This window comes from Engystomops pustulosus, chromosome 11 (genome assembly GCF_040894005.1).
Source record: "Engystomops pustulosus chromosome 11, aEngPut4.maternal, whole genome shotgun sequence".
Taxonomy (NCBI): domain Eukaryota; kingdom Metazoa; phylum Chordata; class Amphibia; order Anura; family Leptodactylidae; genus Engystomops; species Engystomops pustulosus.
Window position 1 is genome coordinate 69,392,430 of NC_092421.1, and position 24,033 is coordinate 69,416,462.

Here is a 24,033-nt window from a genome sequence, read left to right on the forward strand (position 1 = left end):
AAGAAATGTACAGTTGGAAAACTACTTTTGCCTACTGCTGCAGCTGCTGCACCGCCTCATATTGCCCCAGGTTGCTCCTGTCTCTTCTATTTACTACAAAATTCATTTGATTAACTTTTTATTGTGCATTGCAATCCATTATCTTCCCTTATCCCCATCAGTGCCCCCCCCCCCCCCCCCCTCATCTGCTCTAATGAGGTCACTCCATCACCTGGGCTGCTTTACCTTGGACCAAACCATCTGCACCACTAGGGAGGTGAATGTCTGTGACCTCCAGGACTGTGCACTAGATTGTCAGCTACTGTCAGTCTCTCTCCTCTCCAGGATTGTGAGATATAAGATGATTACACTGTATCACCTACAGGTATAGCATACACACAGGAAGAGCTGATGAACTGTCTCCCCCCCTGGAGAGAATGGAAGACTCTAAAAAGTTTGTGCAAAGTTTCAGATTAGTGCAAAATGAAGACAAACCTGCAAAGAGCTGAAGACATGGAAAAGATGGATGAAGAGGAAGGAGGAGGAGGAGGGCTGGAGGTGAAGAGGGAGAGCGTGCAGCCCTGTGATCTGGGTAATTCCATCAATTATCAGCATCATTACCTGTATTGCTCATTATTGCTTATTATGGGGAGCGATAATAGTAGATGAGGGAGGGGGCAGTAATGGGGAGAGGGGCTCAGGCTGTGCATGCGCTGCTCTGCGCTGGACACATGTGCAGATATTTAGTATTTACTGTATGACCCCTATAAATTAATGCATCAAAATTCATGGATTATTTAAAAACATTGTAACTATATTTGTGTCACCTGTAAAATAAAAAAAAAACTGCACCAGAGTGGCACAAAATGTTTTCCTGCGCAGTTTTAACGCACCCCAAAGGGTGCGGTAACATATGGCGTTTTTGCAACGCATCAAGAAAAAACACCACCTATAAAAGCGCGCGTGTGTTTTCACCAGAACGCATGCGGTTTTCAGAATGCGTTTCAAAACGCAACAAAAACTTGGCAGAAAAGCGTCAGAAATGCAATGTGTAATGGCTGCCTAGGGCTGCGTTCACACGATGCGTCGCGGTTTTTGATGCATTCCAAAGGCTACAGCCTGGATCACATGCTGAGGTCACATTGCGTTTCCGTTGCATTTACTGAAACGCAATGGGGGACATTTACTTACAGTGTCGGTGTCTGCATTGGCTTTGTTACCGACCTGCTCTCAGAAAGAAGATACACATTTAATATTGTAGAGCTGTGCAGATAAATTTCTGGCGCCGAGACCATTTTCTGTCCCTGGGACCAAAATCTGTCCCGAGCACCAGAAATGTGTCCAACAGTCCCTGCTAGACCAGTTTTCTTTTGGTCTACTTTCCGTCAGTTTACACCGCCCAAAAATGGCTGCGACACATATTAATTGTGTCTGAGTTTCCACTCCGCCAAAGCCACGCCCCTTTTCGGAGAAGAGTCGGAGCAGGCGTAAAAAGTCATTTTTTCTGTCGCCGCCAGCTAATAAATAGGTCTGAGAGCAGAAGATGCGGTGAGAGCGCCACAAAACTGGCGGAAACGCCATAGTAAATGTCCCCCAATGTTACTTCAGCATGTGATCAAGGTTGAAGTCTTTACAATGCGTCAACAATGCGTTTACAATGCATAGTAAATGTCGGGGGACATTTACTATGGCATTTCCGCCAGTTTTGTGGCGCTCTCACCACATGTTCTGCTCTCAGACCTATTTATTAGCTGGCGGCGCCAGCTAAAATGAATTTTTCCGCCTGCTCCGACTCTTCTCCGAAAAGGGGCGTGGCTTTGGCGGAGTGGAAACTCAGACACAATTAATATGTGTCGCAGCCATTTTTGGGCGGTGTAAACTGGCGGAAAGTAGACCAAAAGAAAACTGGTCTAGCAGGGACTGTTGGAAACATTTCTGGTGCTCGGGACAGATTTTGGTCCCAGGGACAGAAAATGGTCTCGGCGCCAGAAATGTCTCTGCACAGCTCCACAATATTAAATGTGCATCTTCTTTTCGAGAGCAGGTCGGTAACAAAGCCAATGCAGACACAGACACTTTAAGTAAATGTCCCCCATCATGTCAACGCGCCCTGAGGGCGTGTTCACACGTTGCACTTTGGTTGCGTTTTCATTGCGTTTTAAAACGCATTACAACATCTGAGATGAGGTGATTTGCCTAATTATGTTACTGTTAACATTTGCGTTTACAAAACGCATTGGAAATGCAACAATGCATTAACGCATGTGTTTGGTTAATGTGTGTTAACATATGTAAATAGCAATGTAATTTGGCAAATCACCTCTCCTCAGCTGTTGTAATGCGTTTTAAAACGCAATGAAAAGGCAACCAAAACGCAACGTGTGAACGCGCCCTGAGGGTGATGGCACACGTGGCGTTTGCATTGCTTTTTGAAATGCAATAACGCAACTGAGGAGAGGAGATTTACCTAATTACATCGGGGGACATTTATCTTAAGGCCGGTGACACACCTGACGCTTTGTTGTGTTTTTTACATTGGGTTTTTGCATCCTTGAAAAACGCATCATATTTGCATATCGTCTTTTTCAATTTATTTTAGGTTAAAGTGTCTTAACTTGGCGTTTTCTCCCGTTTGTTCTGTTTGTCTGCGCTTTTGAGATGCGTTTACATTGCGCTTTTCGAAACGGTTGCGTTTTGAAACACAGGCTGGAAATGTGTGTCTCATTTTTGTGACCTTTTGTTTTGGGCTTAACTGATTCCGCTAGCATTGCGTTCATAACGCAACGCTAACGCACAGGCGGTGGGTCTCCAGGGAAACGCATGTGATCGAGAATCCGTTCGCATGCGTTTCTCTGAAAACACATATGCGATCAGACAGGGACCTGCCCCCTGTGAGTTAGGGTGAAGACACGCATGGCGTTTTTGGGCCGTTTTTACTAAGTGCGTTTTCAGATCGTTAAAAACGCATGCGTTAAAAAACGCGTCCGTTTTTTAAAAACGCATGCGTTTTTGTTCGTTTTCCTAAATTGCGCAATGAAAAACGGACAAAAACGCATGCGTTTTCAAAAAACGCATGCGTTTTTTAACGCATGCGTTTTTAACGATCTGAAAACGCACTTAGTAAAAACGGCCCAAAAACGCCATGTGTGTCTTCACCCTTAGGCTGGTGCCACATGTACCGTGGTGTTTTGTGTCAATTTAACACGAAACACCGGCAGCTCGTTCCCGATCGCAGGCGTTTCCATAGAAACGCCAATGCGATCGGGCCGAGGCCCGCCCCGGTGGGCGCGACTTTGTTTGCGTTTGCAAGCGCAGACAAAAGCGCCACGTGTGGCGCCGGTCTTCTTGGCACGTTTTTAGTCCATTTAAAAATGGACCGTGTGACCGCACGTGGCGTTTTTAGGCCATTTTTATATATTGTAAAAAATGCATGCGCTTTTTAAAAACGGATGCGTTTTTAATGCATGTGTTTTTAATACGATCTGTTTTCAGATCGTAAAAAACTCATGCGTTAAAATATGCATGCGTTTTTGAAAAACGCATGCATGTTTTTTAACGCATGCGTTTTTTTACGATCTGAAAACGCACTAACTAAAAACGGCCTAAAAACGCCATGTGTGTCTTCACCCTTAGGCCGGTGGCACACGTGATGTTTTGAACCTGTTTTTGGCCCATTTTTAAGCAGCCTGTTAAAAAATGCGTCCGTTTTTGACCCGTTTTATTAAGCTAATTGGTAAAACCAGTCAAAAACGGATGCCTTTTCAAAAAACTGACTGCTTAAAAACGGCCCAAAAGCGGGTTCAATACGCCACACGTGCCACCGGCCTTATCTGCTGTCACTGTATGCAACAGCCGGGCTCCTGAGGTGACAGCGCGGATTGCGATAGCCGCGGTCTCGGCTGTTCAACCCTTTATTCGCTGAGGTTAAGCATGACTGCGTTGTCTATAGGGCTTCCTCACCAGTTCCGACCTCAAGCGTGTGCCGGGTTCGGATGCTGATGGGAGCCCCTGGGTCTGGTGGAGGACTCCCGGACCGTCTTCAGCTACTGAGTGACAGGATCTGCATAGGCTGACCACTCTAATACATCAGTATGGCAGTGTATTAGTTGTAGTTGTATTACTGTATTACAGAGTGGGACAATAAAATATATGGGGAAGAAATTTTTTACAAATAAAAAATAAAGTAATAAAAGTTGCCTAAGTGCCTCATAAATGATTGGACTCCTACAAAGTGAAATTCACCACACAAACAGTACTTATAAGATATTGTCATGTCCGTAACAACCTGTACAACAAAATCACCCGTACGGCGAACACCGTAAAATTTTTTAAAAAGAAGCCAAAAATTAGTTTTTTTGTGTCTCTAACCAAGCAAAAAAACCTATAAAAAGTGATCAAAAAGTCACTTACATGACAACTCATCACGCAAAAAAAATAATCCCTAATCCAGCTCAATTAACAAAACATCCAAAATTTTCGCCTCGCAGGTGACGGCATTGCGAAAACAAGTGACTATTGTCTCAAAAAACATTTTTAGGGTGATGCCACATGGGGCTTTTTTGGTCCGTTTTGGAGCATGCATTTTCAGTCCCTTTAAAAACGCATACGTTTACCATTCCCCCAAAATGTTAATTAAATGTAATCAATGAGGTAAAGCCACCCCAAAAATAGTCTTGCTATATTCCTTAAGGGGTTTAGTTTTCAAATGGGGTAACTTTTTAGGGGTTTCTCTTGTACTTGTATGTTATTGGGTGCAGTCAAACGTTGCGTCTTAGGGTGATGACACACGTGGCGTTTTGAACGCGTTTTTGGCCCGTTTTTAAGCAGTCCGTCAAAAAACGCATCCGCTTTTGACAGGTTTGAATTAATATAATTGGTCAAACCTGTCAAAAATGGATGCGTTTTCAAAAAAAACGTATGCGTTTCTTTTACACATGTGGTTTATGACGGACTGCTTGAAACGTGGCCAAAAACAAGTTCAAAACGCCACGTGTGCCATCACCCTTAGGGTGATGGCACACGTGGCGTTTTTGGTCGTTTTTTTCCAATTATCTTAATAGATAAACAGGTTGTAAGCAGCCAAACGCATGGTAAACTGCCAAAAACGGACTGAAAATGGATGTTTAAAAACGGACCAAAAACGCCATGTGTGACATCACCCTTACACATGCGTTTTAAAACACATAGCAATGGCTGAGATTTGCCTAATTTAACAGCTGTTAACACTTGCATTTGCTAAACGCTAATGTTAACGCATTTGTGAACACTGTGTTAACAAAAATGGGATCTGTACCAGATCAGTATAGTTGTATTTGTGTCAGTATAGATTGGGAACAGCCATGTGATGCAGCTGTATTTTAGCAGATGATCCCCTTCAAAATGCTGCCGCAAAAATATGGTGGATTTTTTTGCCCCGACCGGGCACAGCATAGGGTGGAGAATGGAGGCATGATCACGGAGGCTTCAAAGGGTCAAACTTTTCCCTATTCAAGTAATAAGGTGTAATTTGTCATTCCTAGACTATCCCTTTAAGACAATATCAACACCATAGTTTTCTATGTTCACAGAGTCAAAGGAAGAGCTGTCTCTGCTGTGCACAGAGCAGGAAGGAGAAGAGTCCTCCGAGTATAATGCTGTGATTGTACCCAGACAGAAAGATGACCTGGAGAGTTCAGACCCCGGAGAGCTCAACCTCAGCGCCCCTGAGCGCCCAGCACCTGATAGCGGGCGCTGCCAGCTCAGCCTCCTCACCGTATGCGGCCCTCTATCTGACGCCTCCTCAGCCGCCTGTTATGGTAACTACAGCGCAGAGGCTCCTCAGGAGCCCCGATACTTTACTAATAGGGGGCAGTTCCAGACAGTCAACCTCAAGATGGGGGGCAGCTTCCCCGCAACGGCTCCCAACCCCCGACGTTCTGCCCGCTGTGCATCAACATGTAGGATGCAGGCCTTTATATATGATACAGGACCAGGAGGAGAACAACCAAAGACCAGGTGCCCCGCAGAAAGTAGTGATGAAATGGCCGCACCAAGCAGAAAGAAGAGTCGTACTCTATACAACATGGGTGAGATCTGAAACGTAAATGTGAAAAAAGTCTTACTTCACACTGCCTATGTACAAGAATATAACTACTATAATACTGCCCCCTATGTACAAGAATATAACTACTATAATACTGCCCCCTATGTACAAGAATATAACTACTATAATACTGCCCCCTATGTACAACATTATAACTACTATAATACTGCCCCTATGTAAAAGAATATAACTACTATAATACTGCCCCCTATGTACAAGAATATAACTACTATAATACTTCTCCTATATACATGAATATAACTACTATAATACTGCCCCCTATGTACAACAATATAACTACTATAATACTGCCCCTATGTACAAGAATATAACTACTATAATACTGCCCCCTATGTACAAGAATATAACTACTATAATACTGCCCCCTATGTACAACATAACTACTATAATACTGCTCCCTATGTACAAGAATATAACTACTATAATACTGCCCCCTATGTACAACATTATAACTACTATAATACTGCCCCCTATGTACAAGAATATAACTACTATAATACTTCTCCTATATACATGAATATAACTACTATAATACTGCCCCCTATGTACAAGAATATAACTACTATAATACTGCCCCTATGTAAAAGAATATAACTACTATAATACTGCCCCTATGTACAAGAATATAACTACTATAATACTGCTCCCTATGTACAAGAATATAACTACTATAATACTGCCCCCTATGTACAACATTATAACTACTATAATACTGCCCCCTATGTACAAGAATATAACTACTATAATACTTCTCCTATATACATGAATATAACTACTATAATACTGCCCCCTATGTACAAGAATATAACTACTATAATACTGCCCCTATGTAAAAGAATATAACTACTATAATACTGCCCCTATGTACAAGAATATAACTACTATAATACTGCTCCCTATGTACAAGAATATAACTACTATAATACTGCCCCCTATGTACAACATTATAACTACTATAATACTGCCCCCTATGTACAAGAATATAACTACTATAATACTGCCCCTATGTAAAAGAATATAACTACTATAATACTTCTCCTATATACATGAATATAACTACTATAATACTGCCCCCTATGTACAAGAATATAACTACTATAATACTGCCCCTATGTAAAAGAATATAACTACTATAATACTGCCCCCTATGTACAAGAATATAACTACTATAATACTGCCCCCCTATGTACAAGAATATAACTACTATAATACTGCCCCCATGTACAAGAATATAACTACTATAATACTGCCCCCCTATGTACAAGAATATAACTACTATAATACTGCCCCCATGTACAAGAATATAACTACTATAATACTGCCCCCTATGTACAAGAATATAACTACTATAATACTGCCCCCCTATGTACAAGAATATAACTACTATAATACTGCCCCCATGTACAAGAATATAACTACTATAATACTGCCCCCCTATGTACAAGAATATAACTACTATAATACTGCCCCCATGTACAAGAATATAACTACTATAATACTGCCCCCTAGCTACAAGAATATAACTACTATAATACTGCTCCCTATGTACAAGACTATAACTACTATAATGCTGCTCCCTATGTACAAGGATATAACTACTATAATACTGCCCCCTATGTACAGGAATAGAACTACAATAATACTGCCCCCTATGTACAAGAATATAACTACTATAATACTGCCCCCTATGTACAGGAATATAACTACTATAATACTTCCCCCTATGTACAGGAATATAACTACAATAATACTGCCCCCTATGTATAGGAATATAACTACTATAATACTGATCCTATGTACAAGAATATAACTACTATAATACTGCTCCCTATGTATAAGAATATAACTGCTATAATACTGCCCGCTATGTACAAGAATATAACTACTATAATACTGCCCCCTATGTACAAGAATATAACTACTATAATACTGCTCCCTATGTACAAGAATATAACTACTATAATACTGCCCCCCTATGTACAAGAATATAACTACGATAATACTGCCCCATATGTACAGGAATATAACTACTATAATACTGCCCCCTATGTACAAGAATATAACTACTATAATACTGCCCCCTATGTACAAGGATAGAACTACTATAATACTGCCCCCTATGTACAGGAATATAACTACAATAATACTGCCCCCTATGTACAAGAATATAACTACTATAACACTGCCCCCTATGTACAAGAATATAACTACTATAATACTGCCCCCTATGTACAAGAATATAACTACTATAATACTGCCCCCTATGTACAAGAATATAACTACTATAATACTGCCCCCTATGTACAAGAATATAACTACTATAATACTGCTCCCTATGTACAAGAATATAACTACTATAATACTGCCCCCTATGTACAGGAATATAACTACTATAATACTGCCCCTATGTACAAGAATATAACTACTATAATACTGCCCCCTATGTACAAGAATATAACTACTATAATACTGCCCCCTATGTACAAGAATATAACTACTATAATACTGCCCCTATGTACAAGAATATAACTACTATAATACTGCCCCCTATGTACAAGAATATAACTACTATAATACTGCTCCCTATGTACAGGAATATAACTACTATAATACTGCCCCTATACATACTTGCACTGCTATACTGTATGTGTTCCACTCATGTCTCTTCTCTATCATTCTCCCTATACCACGGACCGATCTTGTAGACCAGCTGCAGGAACTGGAGAGATTATTCATGGAGGATCATTACCCTGATAGTGAGAAGAGAAAAGAAATTGCTGAAATCATTGGGGTCACCCCACAGAGGATAATGGTAACAATCATTATTACTCAACCACGAAAGAAACCAGCATTCATTTGTGGTGTGTGGGTGGGGTGGTGCAAGGCTCCTCCTGAATTTCCACGAATCCATTTTTTTTCCACCCGGTTTAGTTGCACATCTATAAATACTTCTCTAGCCTATGTGTCTCCCATAGCAACAGGCTACATTCAGACTGTGTAGTCTGATCTGCTAGTACAGTTTTCCTATTGAGAAGCATAGCTACACTTGTCAGAAGGTTCAGATGATGGTTTGGGGTCCTAATCATACATCCTGCATCCAGCCACTGAACAAGCAGCAAGTCTCTAAGCTCCTGGGGTTCCAAGCCCTAAACAGGACGACCCCAATCCCGCTATTTGCCCCTGTTGCATGTTTTGGCAATGTGTACACTTGGCCTCATTGCACAGGTGCAGTAAAGGTGTTCACTTACCGGTTGCAACTGTGCACCGCGCATGCGCCAAGATCTGCTGGAGAATAGTCATGACTCTTCTCTGATCCAACAAGACTTCTAAATATACAGGTGAATGGAGCAAGTAACAGGACTAGGGTCACCATGTTTGGGACCATGGTGACCCTAGTCCTAAGGGACAAGCTTCTGTTGTGGGCCCCCAAACTTGCTGATAGGTTGCCTTTTATTCTTTTCTTGGTAAAGTTAGGTTGCAGACACTAGGTCCATTACAGCTCATACAGTGTTGTGACCCAGCTTTCCCTGACGTCTGGCAACATTGTGGTTCTGGGTTTGGGTTCTGCCTGTTTTTGGTTTTCTCCCCATTCCAAAATCATCCCATTGGATATAGTGCCCCAAGTAGACAGGAGGTGCATGGGGATGAGATTGTTTCTTTTATTTCTGCCTCCGTTTCAGGTTTGGTTTCAGAACCGACGCGCCAAGTGGCGCAAAATTGAGAAAACCTCCGTAAAAGGGAGCAAGAAGCCGGTCCCTGGATGCGCGGGGATGTCTCATCCCGAGAGCGACATCCGGATGTCTTCTGCACTTTCCAGGCCGGAGGCTGTATCCCTAGCAGCCAGTGCCGGACATCACCCCTATGGTCAACTATCTGGGGTCAGGAATGGGTGAGGAAGCTAAGTGGTGTCTGAAATACTCTGTGCTGCTGTGGAATATATCCCCTACCTTTTACTCTTCTCTTTTTATTAAAGGAAATCTACCATCAAAATCCTTCAAGGACACTTAATCATAGATTCATGCACCGTGACTGTGGAAACCTTCTTACATTTGTTATTCATGGTCTCCTTTCATCTAAAATCAACTTTTAAAATTATAATAATGAGCCAGAGGTTTCCCCCTTCCCCTGCTCTCTCAGCACATTTTTCTGGCCTCATGTAATCTTACACAGTTGGAGAGGGAAGTGCTTCTGCACAGTGTATCATCCTGTGAAGCTACACGGAGGTGCTCGGGTTACATGCTCATACTTATTAGCATAGTTTTAAACATAGATTTTAGAAGGAAGGAGGTCATGGATAGCAAATATAAGAAGGTTACCACAGTCACAGTGCCTGGAATTTTGAGTAAGTGTCTCTGGTTTATCGTGATGGATTTGATGTTAGATTGTTTTTAAAGGGAACCTGTCAGCTGTTTTAACCCCACTAAACTACTAGACTCCTCAGGTGAGGGATGAAATGTCCCTTCTAGAATTTCCACCTGCCAGGGGCTTCTGCAACCACTAAACTTGACTCATCTTATGAGAAAATGAGGTGAGAAGAGTCACATGTGCCTGACTTTGGAGGAGATTTTTTATAGGTAAGTGGGTGATATTTCACATAAAAGAAGGAATTCTGGAAAGGATGTTTCATAACCTATCTGAGAGGGCTAGTAGTTTAGTGGGGTAATACTTGGTGACAGGTTACAATGTTATTGTGGTAGATACTTATTGTTCAGTGCTGGAGAACACAGCATTGAGATGAGCAATTCTATTATTTTCACTCTTCTCTGAGAACAGCGCCCCACCTTGTATGGTGGCTGTGTTTGGTTTTGCAGCCAAGGGACTTTAATTTACTTTGCACCATTACCGATTGAATTGGTGGACCGTCACTGCTCTGATATTTTATAGATAGTGGTTGCAGGATTGACCTCCACACTGCACTCCCCTGTTGAAATACTCTGTGCCCCTTAGGAGGCTGCTCCTTCCATTACTCGACCTCTCAATTTTTCCTCTAGTTTTGTACATCTTCTAAAGCCCTGTCCTCCATATCATCCTCATAGCGAGAGGTCACTTCTTCCCAACAATTGCACATTGGTCTCCTGAAATACTCTGTTCTGCGGGGGCATCTCCTCTCACATATCTTTCTCTTCTAGGTTGTCTCTGGTACCCAGTGCACTTCTTCAGAGGTCTCAGTCTGTTGAGGTCTCTTCCCAGCATGGCGGCTCCTCCTGCACGTCAAACAGCAGCGGTTCAGGTGGGTGTCCAGCAGTGTATAGGTGATGCCACATTGGTGTTTTGGTCAGTTTTTAAGCATGCGTTTTCAGTCCATTTAAAAACGCATCAGTTTTTGTCCATTTTCCCAATTATTTTAATAGATAAACAGCTTGTAAGCAGCCAAACGTATTGAAAACGTTCAAAAATGCATGCATTTTCAAAAACGCATGCATTTTTAAACGGACTGAAAATGCATGGTTAAAAATGGACCAAAAACGCCATGCTTGGCATCGCCCCAAAGCTTAGGGTCCTGTTAAATCCATGAAGAGTGTGGGGGATACATGTAACTTTCTGATTGTTTCCTGACTCTACCCAGTGGTGCATCTACCACAAGACGAGTTGAGCCTCTTGCCTCAGGCAGCACCACCAAAAGCAAGATCGGAGGGCAGCATCCGGAGTGCAATCAGCTCCTATAAAGCAGGACTTGATACATAATAATAATGTCTCTTCACACCCGATATGGGAGTGAGACAATGCATGAAGCACCACTTGCTAAAAAAATAACCTAATACATATCTACTGGATAAATGCTATGGCACAATCAAGGGTGCACCATCCATGAGGTGAGTTGAGCCACTTACCTCAGGCAGCACCGCCTGCAGCAAGATGGTGGGCAGCATGAGGAGTGCATTCAGCACCCACAAAGCGGGACCTGCCACTTAAAAATATAAACATTCTTGTGAGACACTGCATGGAGAACCCACTTACTAAAATATAACCTAATATACATCTACTGGATAGGGCAGAGGGGGGTGCCATTGTGTAGCTCACCACAGGCAGCAGAGAATTAAGTTTCGCCCCTGACTACCTCTGCAATAGCCGTTACAGAGGAATCGTGAACTCCTTTGTTGAATGGAGTGATGACAATAACTTTGGTTTTCTCCACATTTAATACAAAGAAATGATCATTGATCTACTGAAAAATAAAACAACGCTGGAACCCATCACCATCAAATGCCAGACCATTGAGCAGGTCCATACCTACAGATACCTAGGTGCCCTCAATGAGGATAACCGGATTTGGTGGCAAACATTTATATGGTATTGTTAAAGGCATCGTCTATTTCTCTGGAAACTGAAATCCTTTCACATCTCTTAAAAGATCCTGAGAATATTCTAAGAAACCACAATTGGGGGCATCATCTTTTTTTGCTGAGGTTTGTTTGGGAAGATCAATCAAAAAGAGGGAAGAAAACAAGATTGGGGAGATTATCAAGAGAGCCCAATGCACAATCGGTTTACCCCTAGGTCAGTTCGGGTCAATCTAGATAGTTTCCTACACAAATTTGCAACATTAATAGGATACAAATCACGCCCCATGTTCCCAATCTTAGCCGAACAACTAAGGCCGGCGGAACACATGGCATTTTGAAAGTTTTCAAAAAATGAATGCGTTTTTCAACGGACTGCTTAAAAAAGACCCAAAAACAGGTTCAAAACGCCACGTGTGCCGCCGGCCTAAGTAGTAGCAGCACTCGTTACCGCCAGATGAACTGCCAGACTTAGAGGTTTTGCAACTTCTTTATCTCTAAATCAATGAACTGTTTAATTAGTCGATTGGTACCAATAAGTCGTGGACCGAACCTTGTTCCAACTTAACCAGGCTATATAGTCCCTTGAATTCCTTTCTAGTGTTCCTTTCTCCTGGTATGTGTCCGCGCTAATGTCCCTAAATGTCATGTCATGCTCAGTCCGCTTGTGCAAAGAAATTTCCCCAATGGGATCAATAAAGTTGTACTGTATTGTATGAGTGTGGCAGGTGATTGGCTTGCGAGATGTAATTTCCAGATTGTCCAGGTGGTGGCGCTGTGACTTCGTGCTGCTCGTAATATTGTAACCACATACAAAGAGAAGAGAATGAAAATCCAGCACTCGGTGATGGCAAATAATGTTCTGTTCCTTTATTCTTTAAAAAAAAACTCAGCACATCATGTGTGTGGATACATCGCAACAGATGGACACATTTTGGCTTGTTGGCCTTAGTCATGTAACCACATGCAGCCAGCAAATATTCTCTGCATTGTACTGAAAAGCTAAAAAAAACCCAATTGATTTTCACTTATTTATGGCTTTAGCTGTGCAGGTAAGATGAAAAAAGTCACTATCTGCGAGGTACCAAATGTATGTATATATAATAATATCAATATAGTAAAAAAAAAAAAAAAAAAAGTTTTAAAAACTGTTATTGCCAAATTCGGTTTCATAGGCAATGACTACCGCTATCATGGTCTCTGTAGCACCTAGACCCTTGATTTTGGTATTGTGTTACAGCTAAGAATCTCATCCTCCCAGAATCCTGTTCTGTGATATATAGACTCTGAGATACAAGCATAAACGGAATATTCATCTGCTGCTCACATTTCCAACTATGTTTTTAAATAAATGGATCTCTCCTTCTTTAGCACCGAGAACCACAAGCCTGATGTGATCTGAAAGATGAGATTCTTATCTTTAAAGGGAACCTGTCACCAGCAGCCCTTTTTCTGACTCCCCCATGTCCCCATAGAGAAAAGCGTGCACATTGCAAAAATGTTTTTATAATAAAATTGTCTTTTTCTGATAAAAAGAAAAATTTGATTCAATTTTACCCTTTTTATCTCATGAGCAGTGTCCCATGCCCCATGGGAGTGGCCAGTGAGGAGTGGTTAGAAGGGGAACCAATCCTCAGTGGCCACTTCCATGGGACACTAAACTTTCATCTAACTTTTCTTTTTATAGGAAAAAGCTAGTTTTATTATAAAAATACTTAAGCAATGTGTATCCTTTTCTCTATAGGGACATAAGGGAACCAGAAAAAGGGCTCCTGATGACAGGTTCCCTTTAAAGGACACCTGTCATCAGGTCTCTGTCACTAGTCCCGTCACCACTACCTGTTGGAGCAGCTAACAAGGATCCCATCCCAGCCTTTATCTAGTCAATTCATACATTAATCATTGTAAAATCATATTTTCTTTATTATGTAAATGAGGTTGGTCACCTGGTCAGAGGCAGTGATGTCACGCCTGTTACCCCTCCCCTCTCCTCCCCTGCTCATGTCTGTGTGTAATGTATAGTAAAGCATTGCTGGTGTCTGTGCTTTACCTGCTGACATGCTGCTAATCCTCCTAATACACAGAGACACAGACATCAGCTACACAAGTACCTGACATGTTCTGCTATAACACGGCTGCCTGGTGCTGTTGTATCTCTTTTATACACACACACACAGGCTGTAGGGGCCACCAGCACCAGGAAGCACATGGAGGAGCCATTACACCATTATACCTTACACCATTATACAGGCTGTCAGTCAAGCACTGGGGGTGTGGCTGTGCCTCCCACTCATGAATAAGCGGGACAGCTTGAATATGATAATGATTAATTGGACATTTCACAGGTCATTTGCATGCAGCTTTAGGACCTCATTGCTCAGGCAAGTAGAGGGACAATGAAGGGATAGAGGCAATGCTTTCTAATGACACTTTATGAAAATATATTTAGTTTAGGGGGGTTATTTTGCCTCATGGGTTCTCTTTAATATCGAATGCAGGGTTTTTAAGGTGCTGCAGAGCCAAAGATAGGGACTTCTGAAGTCCTACTCCCACTCCATCTTTTAATAGTGACTCATCTCAGCTAAAAAAGTGACTCTTCTCAAGTCCTCTGTTCCAAATAGCCAGTGCCCTAGGCATCCTCCGCCCACTGCTAGTAATGACCCTGTATGAAGTTACCACATTACTCCCCAAAATGCTTCACCACCCAGCCGGGTACTCCCACTTTAAGAAAAATCCTGTCTGTGAAAATTCAGGACTGTAGGGAATTTATTCTGATAGTAATAATATACAATTTTCCTTTTTGTTTTACAGGGTCAGGTCTCGGGTCCCCGGGGGTTGTCCGCCGTCCGCCGTCCCAGGAGTACCCACCCACGTTCCACAGCCCACCACCCATAAGGCGTGCTGGGCTTCCCATGACCATGACATTTAATTCCAGTAGTCACATGGTTCCCGTGTTGCTGGATACACCGGAAAGCACCTGCACTCCGCCCCTGTCCGTCGACGCTGACATGTTCACGTATAATATTCAGGAGTATGTCATTCCCTCCTCTATCTGTTATTCTTAGTTGTCTATGTAGATTGCTATGTAACCTGATCCCTCTGAATTGCAGTCTGTCTTGTGCTAGCAAGATGGATTCAGCAGATTTTAGTCACTTTAGGAGGAGAAGGAGGAAAAGAGCTTGGTAAATTGAGAAAATGGCCTATATTGTGTACCATTGTTTTATAAAAAATTTCTTGAAAATTCTTTGAACCTTAAAGGGGGTAAATTTCCTTCAAATATTTAAAAAACAGACTAGTTTTTTTTGTTTCCCTATTCCTCTGCCTGCAGGTCCCCGATGCCAGACCCCATTTCTGCCTCCATGAGATATGCTCCCCAGTATTACCATCAGAGTAACCCACTGGGCCCATTCCAGGTGCCGCAGTACCCCCAGTTCCAGCACCTCCCAGTACACAGCCTCACGCCGACCTCTCCTGATGACTCCGCTTTCCTGGCCATGTCTGCCAACAACCCCGGCATGCTGGCGTATGGCAACCCAGGACCCTACCTGCAGGGGCACCCCGCCAGTCACATCGTGCTCCAGCCAGGCACAGGTAACTCCATTACCCCCATGGATGGCTTCTCAGTCTGGTCCTGATGACCCCGGTCCCAGTCCTAGTTCCTCCTATTAAGGGTTCTGTGACCCCTTTATTTTGGGTCTAATGAACGTTCAGTAGACTGCTATGTTCCTTGTACCATGTCCAACATTCCCCGGTGCTGGTTCCCATGTCTAAGGTCTGACCTGAGTTTTAGGAGGCGAATTCCAAAAGATTCAGTTTTTCCAAAATCTGAATTTTTAAATGAAAATTAGTAAAATTGATGTGTGGTAATTTGACTGTGCATGGCTGGTATGGGGGATGATGAGTTTTGCTATTTACCACCCACCCCTTAATTCTGATAACTTAAAGGGGTTGTCCAGAATCAATTACTGTAGAACCTTGGATTATGAGCGCAATTTATTCTGGGATTGTGTTTGTAATCCCATGCACTCGTATATCAAAGCAAGATTTCCCATTGGAAATCATTGAAAAGCAGATGATTTGTTCCACAACTGAAAAATAGTCCTATATAGTAAAGCATCTAGTTTCTTTTTTTTTCCTTTTCCTTCAATACTGTTATAACATTTTTATAGAGAAGCATGTACAAATTTTGCTTAACGAGGTAACAATTTTTGTAAAGTGCAAGCTTTTCTTCCGAAACGTTCGTAGATTGGTTTACTCGTAATCCAAGGTTTTACTCTAAAAAATGGGCACGTCTTATCTTAACTTATTTTAGAATACCCCTATACTGGTTTGTAATTTTTATCCCACTTAAAGGGGTTTTCCCACGAAGACAAGTTAGGCCCTATCCACGGGATAGGGTCTAACTCGCTGATCAGTGGGGGTCTCAGTACTAAGACCCCCGCAGATCGCGAAAACTAGGGGTCTGACGGACCCCTTGCCGCTCCTCAGACTAATTGAGCAAACGGCCGGGCATAACCATTCTGCTCCACTTATCTCTATGGAGCTAACGGAAATTGCCGAGCGCCGCACTCAGGATCTCCGTCTGCTCCAAAGCGATTAACGGAGCAGAATGGTCATGTGCTGCCGCCACCTCCATTACTCTTATGGAGCGACAAGGGGTCGGTCGGACCCCTCGTTTTCGCGATCTGTGGGGGTCTCAGCACTAACACTCCCACTGATTGTCTTTGTGGGAAAACCCCTTTAAGCAGAGCACAAATCTCTCTGCTGTTCAGATTAATACAATGTATCAGATTGTGTAAGAGAAATGAAAAGTGTTTAGATTGGATACAACTGTGGCAAACCCTCAGATATCATTGGTATAAATACAGATTTAATGCCTCTGGGTGTAATGTATATAAGAATGTATCCATTCACTGACAGATACCATATGTTACCACTGACACCAGTGATTATTCAAGCAGACATATTCAGTGTAGGTGGAAGGGACCAGCAGAGGTGGGGGGCAGTGACCATCGCTGGGACCCCTGACACTCGTGACACTGTAGTGACAAGGGGATAGGTTTTGTTTTTGGGAAAACCCCTCCACTTGCATATGGGATGTCCCTTTGTTGTGCTCCTTGTGTCTCCTCCGCCTCTCCTGTCCCAGACAATAGCTGATTGTGATGAACAATGATCTACAGTGACGGGGGATTCCCCTCTGTGATGAGTTCTGATCCGTCTGATCGTCCCATCACATGTACAGACCCCATCTGCCATCCCCGGAGACGCCATGAGAGAAACTGGAGATGGAATTGTTTCCTTTTACTTAGGAGACATCCATGGAAATGCATAAGTTACCTACAACTTCCATAAAAATAACTGATGTTATCATTTCCACCACCTCTGCTTCCTGTACATGTATGGAAACAACCTCATTTACATGAAGAGACATGAAGGCAATACAGGCTATTACAAACTAGTCACACCTGCTGACAGGTTCCCTGCAGCCAGTGTTATGTACTGTCTCTGGGAGATGTATGATTAGACCTTTGTATATGGTGTGAGTAGCAGCAGGACTGTGAAATATGGATTTATATTATTGAATGGAAGCTTCACAAAGTTAATTGTGGGTGTTTCCTCACACTGCTGTGCTCTCTGCAGACGGTATTATGTATTGCCATTGAAGGGATGTGTAATCATAGCTTTATTTATGTTGTAAATAGCAGCAGGACTGTGAAATATGGATTTATATTATAGGATGGAAGCTTCATAAAGTTCATTGTGGGTGTTTCCTTACACTGCTGTGCTCTGTACTCTCTGCAGACAGCATTCTGTATTCCTCTTGAAGGGATGTGTAATCATAGCTTTATGTTGTTAGTAGCAGCAGAACTGTGAAATATGGATTTATATTCCAGGATTGTAGCTTCTCGGGTCCTCACACTGCTGTTCTCTTAACGCTCTGCATTGTGCTGCCCCTTCTTTCTTCTCTGGGTAGAAGTTACTCCTGACAAAAGGAAAGGACCAACGAGCAGCACCGTGCAGTGAGCACAGAGCACAGCATTGTGAGGACATGCCCCAGTGCACCACATTCATTATCACCTTTGATCAAACTGAACTTTATTTATATAAAACCTTTGAAGAATCCTAAACATTGAATATTTCCCACAATATTTTCATACTAACATAATTAAATATTTTCCAATAACAATAATTTTACAGATTTTACTTCCCTCCTGTACTTTGCTTTTCTTATCCCGCTCCGATCTCTAATTATTTACCTTGTTCTACTCTATTCACATCCAAAGCTGCATCCCATTAATAAAATTTCGCTGCTCTCTCCCAGAAATGGCACCCGAGCTGCCCATGGGTTCAGGACCACTGAAGTGAATGCGGCTCAGCTGCAATTCCATACACAGCCTGTGTATGTGTATGTGAGGCGCTGTTTTTGGAAATCGGTGGCCTCAGTGTCCTCTGTCTCTCTTCCCAGCAGGTGGACTCTTTCACCCCTCCCCATGGAATGATATGTACCTACAGGGGGCGCCGTATACCTGCTCCCGTCCCCAGCCAGGGAATGTGTGCAGTATACCGGAGCAGCCCCAGTACTCCCATTACAAAGCTTACCTCCAGCCGCCACCTCAGAAAGCTGCAGCCACTGCCGAGACCACGGAGGAGACACAGAATGAGCCACGTGGTAATGTAATAATCTCATGGTCCCCGACTAACCAGAGATAGTGGGGGTACTCTGGCCATCAGTGTTCAAACGGTGGCAGAGACGGCCACAGAGAACATGTAATAACAGCAGAGTGCCCCCACAGACTGGCTGTCATTACACAGTTTTCTGTAGTCTCTGACTGTCATTATGGGGACATTTGTAGTAGCCACTGACTATGGGGGCACTCTGGCTGTCATTATGGGGACATTTGTAGTAGCCACTGATTATGGGGGTACTCTGGCTGTCATTATGGGGACATTTGTAGTAGCCACTGACTATGGGGGTACTCTGGCTGTCATTATGGGGACATTTGTAGTAGCCACTGACTATGGGGGTACTCTGGCTGTCATTATGGGGACATTTGTAGTAGCCACTGACTATGGGGGCACTCTGGCTGTCATTATGGGGACATTTGTAGTAGCCACTGACTATGGGGGCACTCTGGCTGTCATTATGGGGACATTTGTAGTAGCCACTGACTATGGGGGCACTCTGGCTGTCATTATGGGGACATTTGTAGTAGCCACTGACGATGGGGGCACTCTGGCTGTCATTATGGGGACATTTGTAGTAGCCACTGACGATGGGGGTACTCTGGCTGTCATTATGGGGACATTTGTAGTAGCCATTGACTATGGGGGCACTCTGGCTATCATTATGGGGGAACATCTACTGTGGGGACATTCTGGCTGTCATTCTGAGGTGTCTCTAGCTAGTCAGAGTATCCCCAAAGTCAGTGACTAATCAAAGTGGCCCCATAATGACAGCCAGAGTACCCCCATAGTTGGTTACTAATAAGTGGCCCCATAATGACAGCCAGAATACCCCCCACAGTTGGAAATCCACCAGAGAGAACATACAATGACAGTCAGCGCCTCGACAATTTGGGTACCAACCAGACAGACCGGGCAGGGATCACCCATTGTGAGTACATAATGGCAGTCAGAGTGCCCCCATAGTCATTTACTAGTCAAAGTGCCACCACAGTCGGGGAGCAACCAGAGAGACCTATAATGACAACTATAGTCAGGGATCAGTCATAGTGCCCCCAGAATGACAGTCTTTTTCTTTCTTTCAGGTCTGGACAATGCCCCCTCCCCCTCCCTGTGACCTCCCTGTAGATGTAGACGGTTACCTTGGTGCGTACTGAGCGCCATATACATGAGAGCGCTTTTTCTCGTTTTCCTCTTTGGTTCGCTGTCGGATCAGAACTGTTTGATGCTTTAGTTTGTGTTTTGTTTGGCATCTCAATAAAGACTCATTTTGTTGAAGTTTTGACAAAAATCTGCTCTTGATGTTTCTCTTCTGTAATATAAAGACCTGTTCACATGCGGGGGGAAGAGAGTCACCAGAACTGCCGTGCCACCTTAACATTTTTTTTTCGGGACACACAGAGCTAGTTAAAAAGATAGTAAAAGTTTAAAAAAAATTTTCCATTTTCATTTGGAGATAAAAGTGGTAATTTTTTTTTTAATTTTTAAATTACCGGTAACTCAAAATGAAAATTTATTTATACATTTTTTTGGTGTTTTTACTTTATATGTCCCCCATGAGGTCATAAAAGATCCCTGGGGGACTTTTTCCCAATTATCTTAATAGTTGGCTGTAAGCAGCCGATCGCATAGTAAACAGTCAAAAACGGACTGAAAACGCATGACTAAAAACTGACCAGAAACTCAACGTGTGGCAGCACCCTAATTAGACTCAGCAGCTCTGTTTAACCCCTTTAGACCAGGTGGTCACGTGACCGCAGAGTATACGAAGCCGGCGGCCGCGCCGATGCTGTGTGGGGCGGAGAAGATAGAAGTGGTAATGAACAGCATCTCCCTTTTCCCGGTTTTGGGCCGTTTTTAAGCTGTCCGTTAAAAAACGCATGCGCTAAAAACCGCAAAAAGCCTATTTTACCAATTATCTTGATTAAAACCGGTCAAAAACGGAAGTGATTTCAAAAAACACATGCGTTTTTTAACGGACTGCTTAAAAACGGCCCAAACCCGGGTTCAAAGCGCATAGGTGCTGACGGCGATACTTACAGGTCCCCGCCTCATGAATACAGCTGACAGAATACGAGGTTATTTGGTAAGAGGTTGGATCGATTAAAACAAACTTTGCAAACGTAAGTTTTAATAAAAATTTAATATATATAAAGAAGCTGGGGACAGGATTAGGGGGGACATATTTGGTGGGGGTATTTTTGGGGGGTGACAGGTCCTCTTTAACTGAGTTTATATACCTTAACTGTTAGGCCACTTTCACACATACAACAGCTGAGGAGAGGTGATTTGCCTAGTTACATTACTGTCAACAGTTAAAGGGGTCTTCTCGTCTGGGCATTCACATTCAGTTTGATAAATCTGCCATATATAAACATTTCTTCAATTAGATGTTATTAAAAAAAATGTCCCTGTGTGAAGATAATTTCTCATAAATGTAGTCATATGGTCCCTTAGAAACGAGATGGCTTCCTCGGATACGGCCACCGCTGCTGGAGGGATTGCACAAAGAAACAAAAGGTTTTTGTATATGAAATGTCCGGGAGTTACTACATGTCGCACAGCCATCCTGTGGTAATGATCGCTGAATCCTGGTGGTCCGGCAGGACCCTATAGCGCAAGTCTGGTCACCGCTGCCAGAGTGTGACGTGGTCGTATCCGAGGAAGCTATCTGGTTTCTAAGGGACAACATGGCTGCATTTATGAGAAATTATCTTCACACAGGAACATTTTTTTTAAATAACATCCAATTGAAGAAATGTTTATACATGGCAGATTAGTGAAACTGAATGTGAGCACCCAGACGAGAATACCCCTTTAAGTTTACAAAACCCATCGTAAATGCAATATTATTGCCGGATGCATTGCAGAAACATCTCCAGAATCCGACCGTTTCTGACATTTGAAACTTCTAAAATGCTAATTGTTGCACTTATTCACTCTCGACTAGACTACTGTAACTCCCTACTAATCGGTCTTCCCCTCGCTAAACTCTGTCCTCTACAATCTATTCTTAATACAGCAGCCAGGCTCGTCTTTCAGACGAAAAGCTACACGGATGCCTCCAGTTTGTGCCAATCACTGCACTGGTTTCTTGTCTCCTTCCGTATTCACTTTAAAATAATAACCCTCATCCACAAAGCTCTGAATAATGCTGCACCTCCCTATCTCTCTTCTCTCATCTCAGTCTATCGCCTTTCCCGTGCCCTTGATCTGCCAGTGACATTAGATTAATCTCTACCTTAATTTGAACCTCTCATGCAAGTCTCCAGGACTTCTCCCGAGTTGCTCCAATTCTCTGGAATGCCCTTCCCCGGACTCTGAGACTAATACCCACCCTCCAAAGCTAAACGTGCTCTTAAAACCAATCTCTTTAGGCAAGCCTATCACACTTGCTAACTGCTTGAAATGTCTACTCTCCCTTTACTAATCCATCCTATCTCCCTTCTGTTATCCGGCAAACAGCTGATATATACCAAGCTCCAGGCTTCTCTGCAGTCTTTTTCACCTAGGACCCTGTAAATAAGATGGCGGCTGATGGCTGGTTCAAGCAGCAACATTGTTGTTTAGTAAATTATTTATTAAATTATTTTATATTGTTCCCTCATAAAGAATGGCTGGACCATTATACAACCTCTTGTGTCACACCCTCATCCTCATAGTCTGTAAGCTCTTGTGTCACCCCCTCATCCTCAAAGACTGTAAGCTCTTGTGTCACCCCCTCATCCTCAAAGACTGTAAGCTCTTGTGTCACCTCCTCATCCTCATAGACTGTGAGCTCTTGTGTCACCCCCTTCATCCTCCTAGACTGTAAGCTCTTGTGTCACCCCCTCATCCTCATAGACTGTAAGCTCTTGTGTCACCCCCTCATCCTCATAGACTGTAAGCTCTTGTGTCACCCCCTCATCCTCATAGACTGTAAGCTCTTGTGTCACCCCCTCATCTTCATAGACTGTAAGCTCTTGTGTCACCCCCTCATCTTCATAGACTGTAAGCTCCTTTGCCACACCCTCATCCTCATAGACTGTAAGCTCTTTTGCCTCATCCTCATAGACTGTAAGCTCTTGTGTCCCCCCTCATCCTCATAGACTGTAAGCTCTTGTATCACCCCCCTCATCCTCATAGGCTGTAAGCTCTTGTGTCACCCCTTCATCCTCATAGTCTGTAAGCTCTTGTGTCACCTCCTCATCCTCATAGACTGTAAGCTCTTGTGTCACCCCCTCATCCTCATAGACTATAAGCTCTTGTATCACCTCCTCATCCTCATAGACTGTAAGCTCGTGTCACCCCCTCATCCTCATAGACTGTAAGCTCTTGTGTCACCCCCTCATCCTCATAGACTGTAAGCTCTTGTGTCACCCCTCATCCTCATAGACTGTAAGCTCTTGTGTCACCCCCTCATCCTCATAGACTGTAAGCTCGTGTCACCCCCTCATCCTCATAGACTGTAAGCTCTTGTGTCACCCCCTCATCCTCATAGACTGTAAGCTCTTGTGTCACCCCTCATCCTCATAGACTGTAAGCTCTTGTGTCCCCCCTCATCCTCATAGACTGTAAGCTCTTGTATCACCCCCCTCATCCTCATAGGCTGTAAGCTCTTGTGTCACCCCTTCATCCTCATAGTCTGTAAGCTCTTGTGTCACCTCCTCATCCTCATAGACTGTAAGCTCTTGTGTCACCCCCTCATCCTCATAGACTGTAAGCTCTTGTATCACCTCCTCATCCTCATAGACTGTAAGCTCGTGTCACCCCCTCATCCTCATAGACTGTAAGCTCTTGTGTCACCCCCTCATCCTCATAGACTGTAAGCTCTTGTGTCACCCCTCATCCTCATAGACTGTAAGCTCTTGTGTCACCCCCTCATCCTCATAGACTGTAAGCTCTTGTGTCACCCCTTCATCCTCATAGTCTGTAAGCTCTTGTGTCACCCCTTCATCCTCATAGTCTGTAAGCTCTTGTGTCACCCCCTCATCCTCATAGTCTGTA

The 24,033-nt window shown here is 43.2% G+C and overlaps 1 protein-coding gene across 2 annotated transcripts; it reads left to right on the forward strand.

Annotated features, from left to right (window-relative positions):
* Positions 1 to 219: 219 nt before the first annotated feature.
* NOBOX (NOBOX oogenesis homeobox) lies at positions 220 to 20,325 on the forward strand. 2 transcript variants are annotated; one of them, XM_072129636.1, is made up of 9 exons: positions 220 to 571; positions 5,547 to 6,044; positions 8,788 to 8,894; positions 9,763 to 9,971; positions 11,212 to 11,312; positions 15,175 to 15,394; positions 15,692 to 15,954; positions 18,833 to 19,033; positions 20,133 to 20,325. In XM_072129636.1, exons 1-9 carry the CDS (start codon positions 463 to 465, stop codon positions 20,162 to 20,164), a joined length of 1,740 nt encoding a protein of 579 aa, XP_071985737.1. In that variant the 5' UTR covers positions 220 to 462; the 3' UTR covers positions 20,165 to 20,325. The 2 variants fall into 2 exon arrangements, with proteins under 2 accessions (XP_071985737.1, XP_071985736.1); XM_072129635.1 differs by having other exon boundaries at positions 221 to 571; positions 18,830 to 19,033.
* The last annotated feature ends 3,708 nt before the right edge of the window (positions 20,326 to 24,033 follow it).

Coding starts and splice junctions, on each gene's coding strand:
- NOBOX (XM_072129635.1), top strand. CDS start 463: ATGAAGACAAACCTGCAAAGAGCTGAAGACATGGAAAAGATGGATGAA. Junction 11,313..15,174: donor GTCAAACAGCAGCGGTTCAG/GTGGGTGTCCAG, acceptor TTTGTTTTACAG/GGTCAGGTCTCGGGTCCCCG. Junction 15,955..18,829: donor CGTGCTCCAGCCAGGCACAG/GTAACTCCATTA, acceptor CTCTCTTCCCAG/CAGGTGGACTCTTTCACCCC.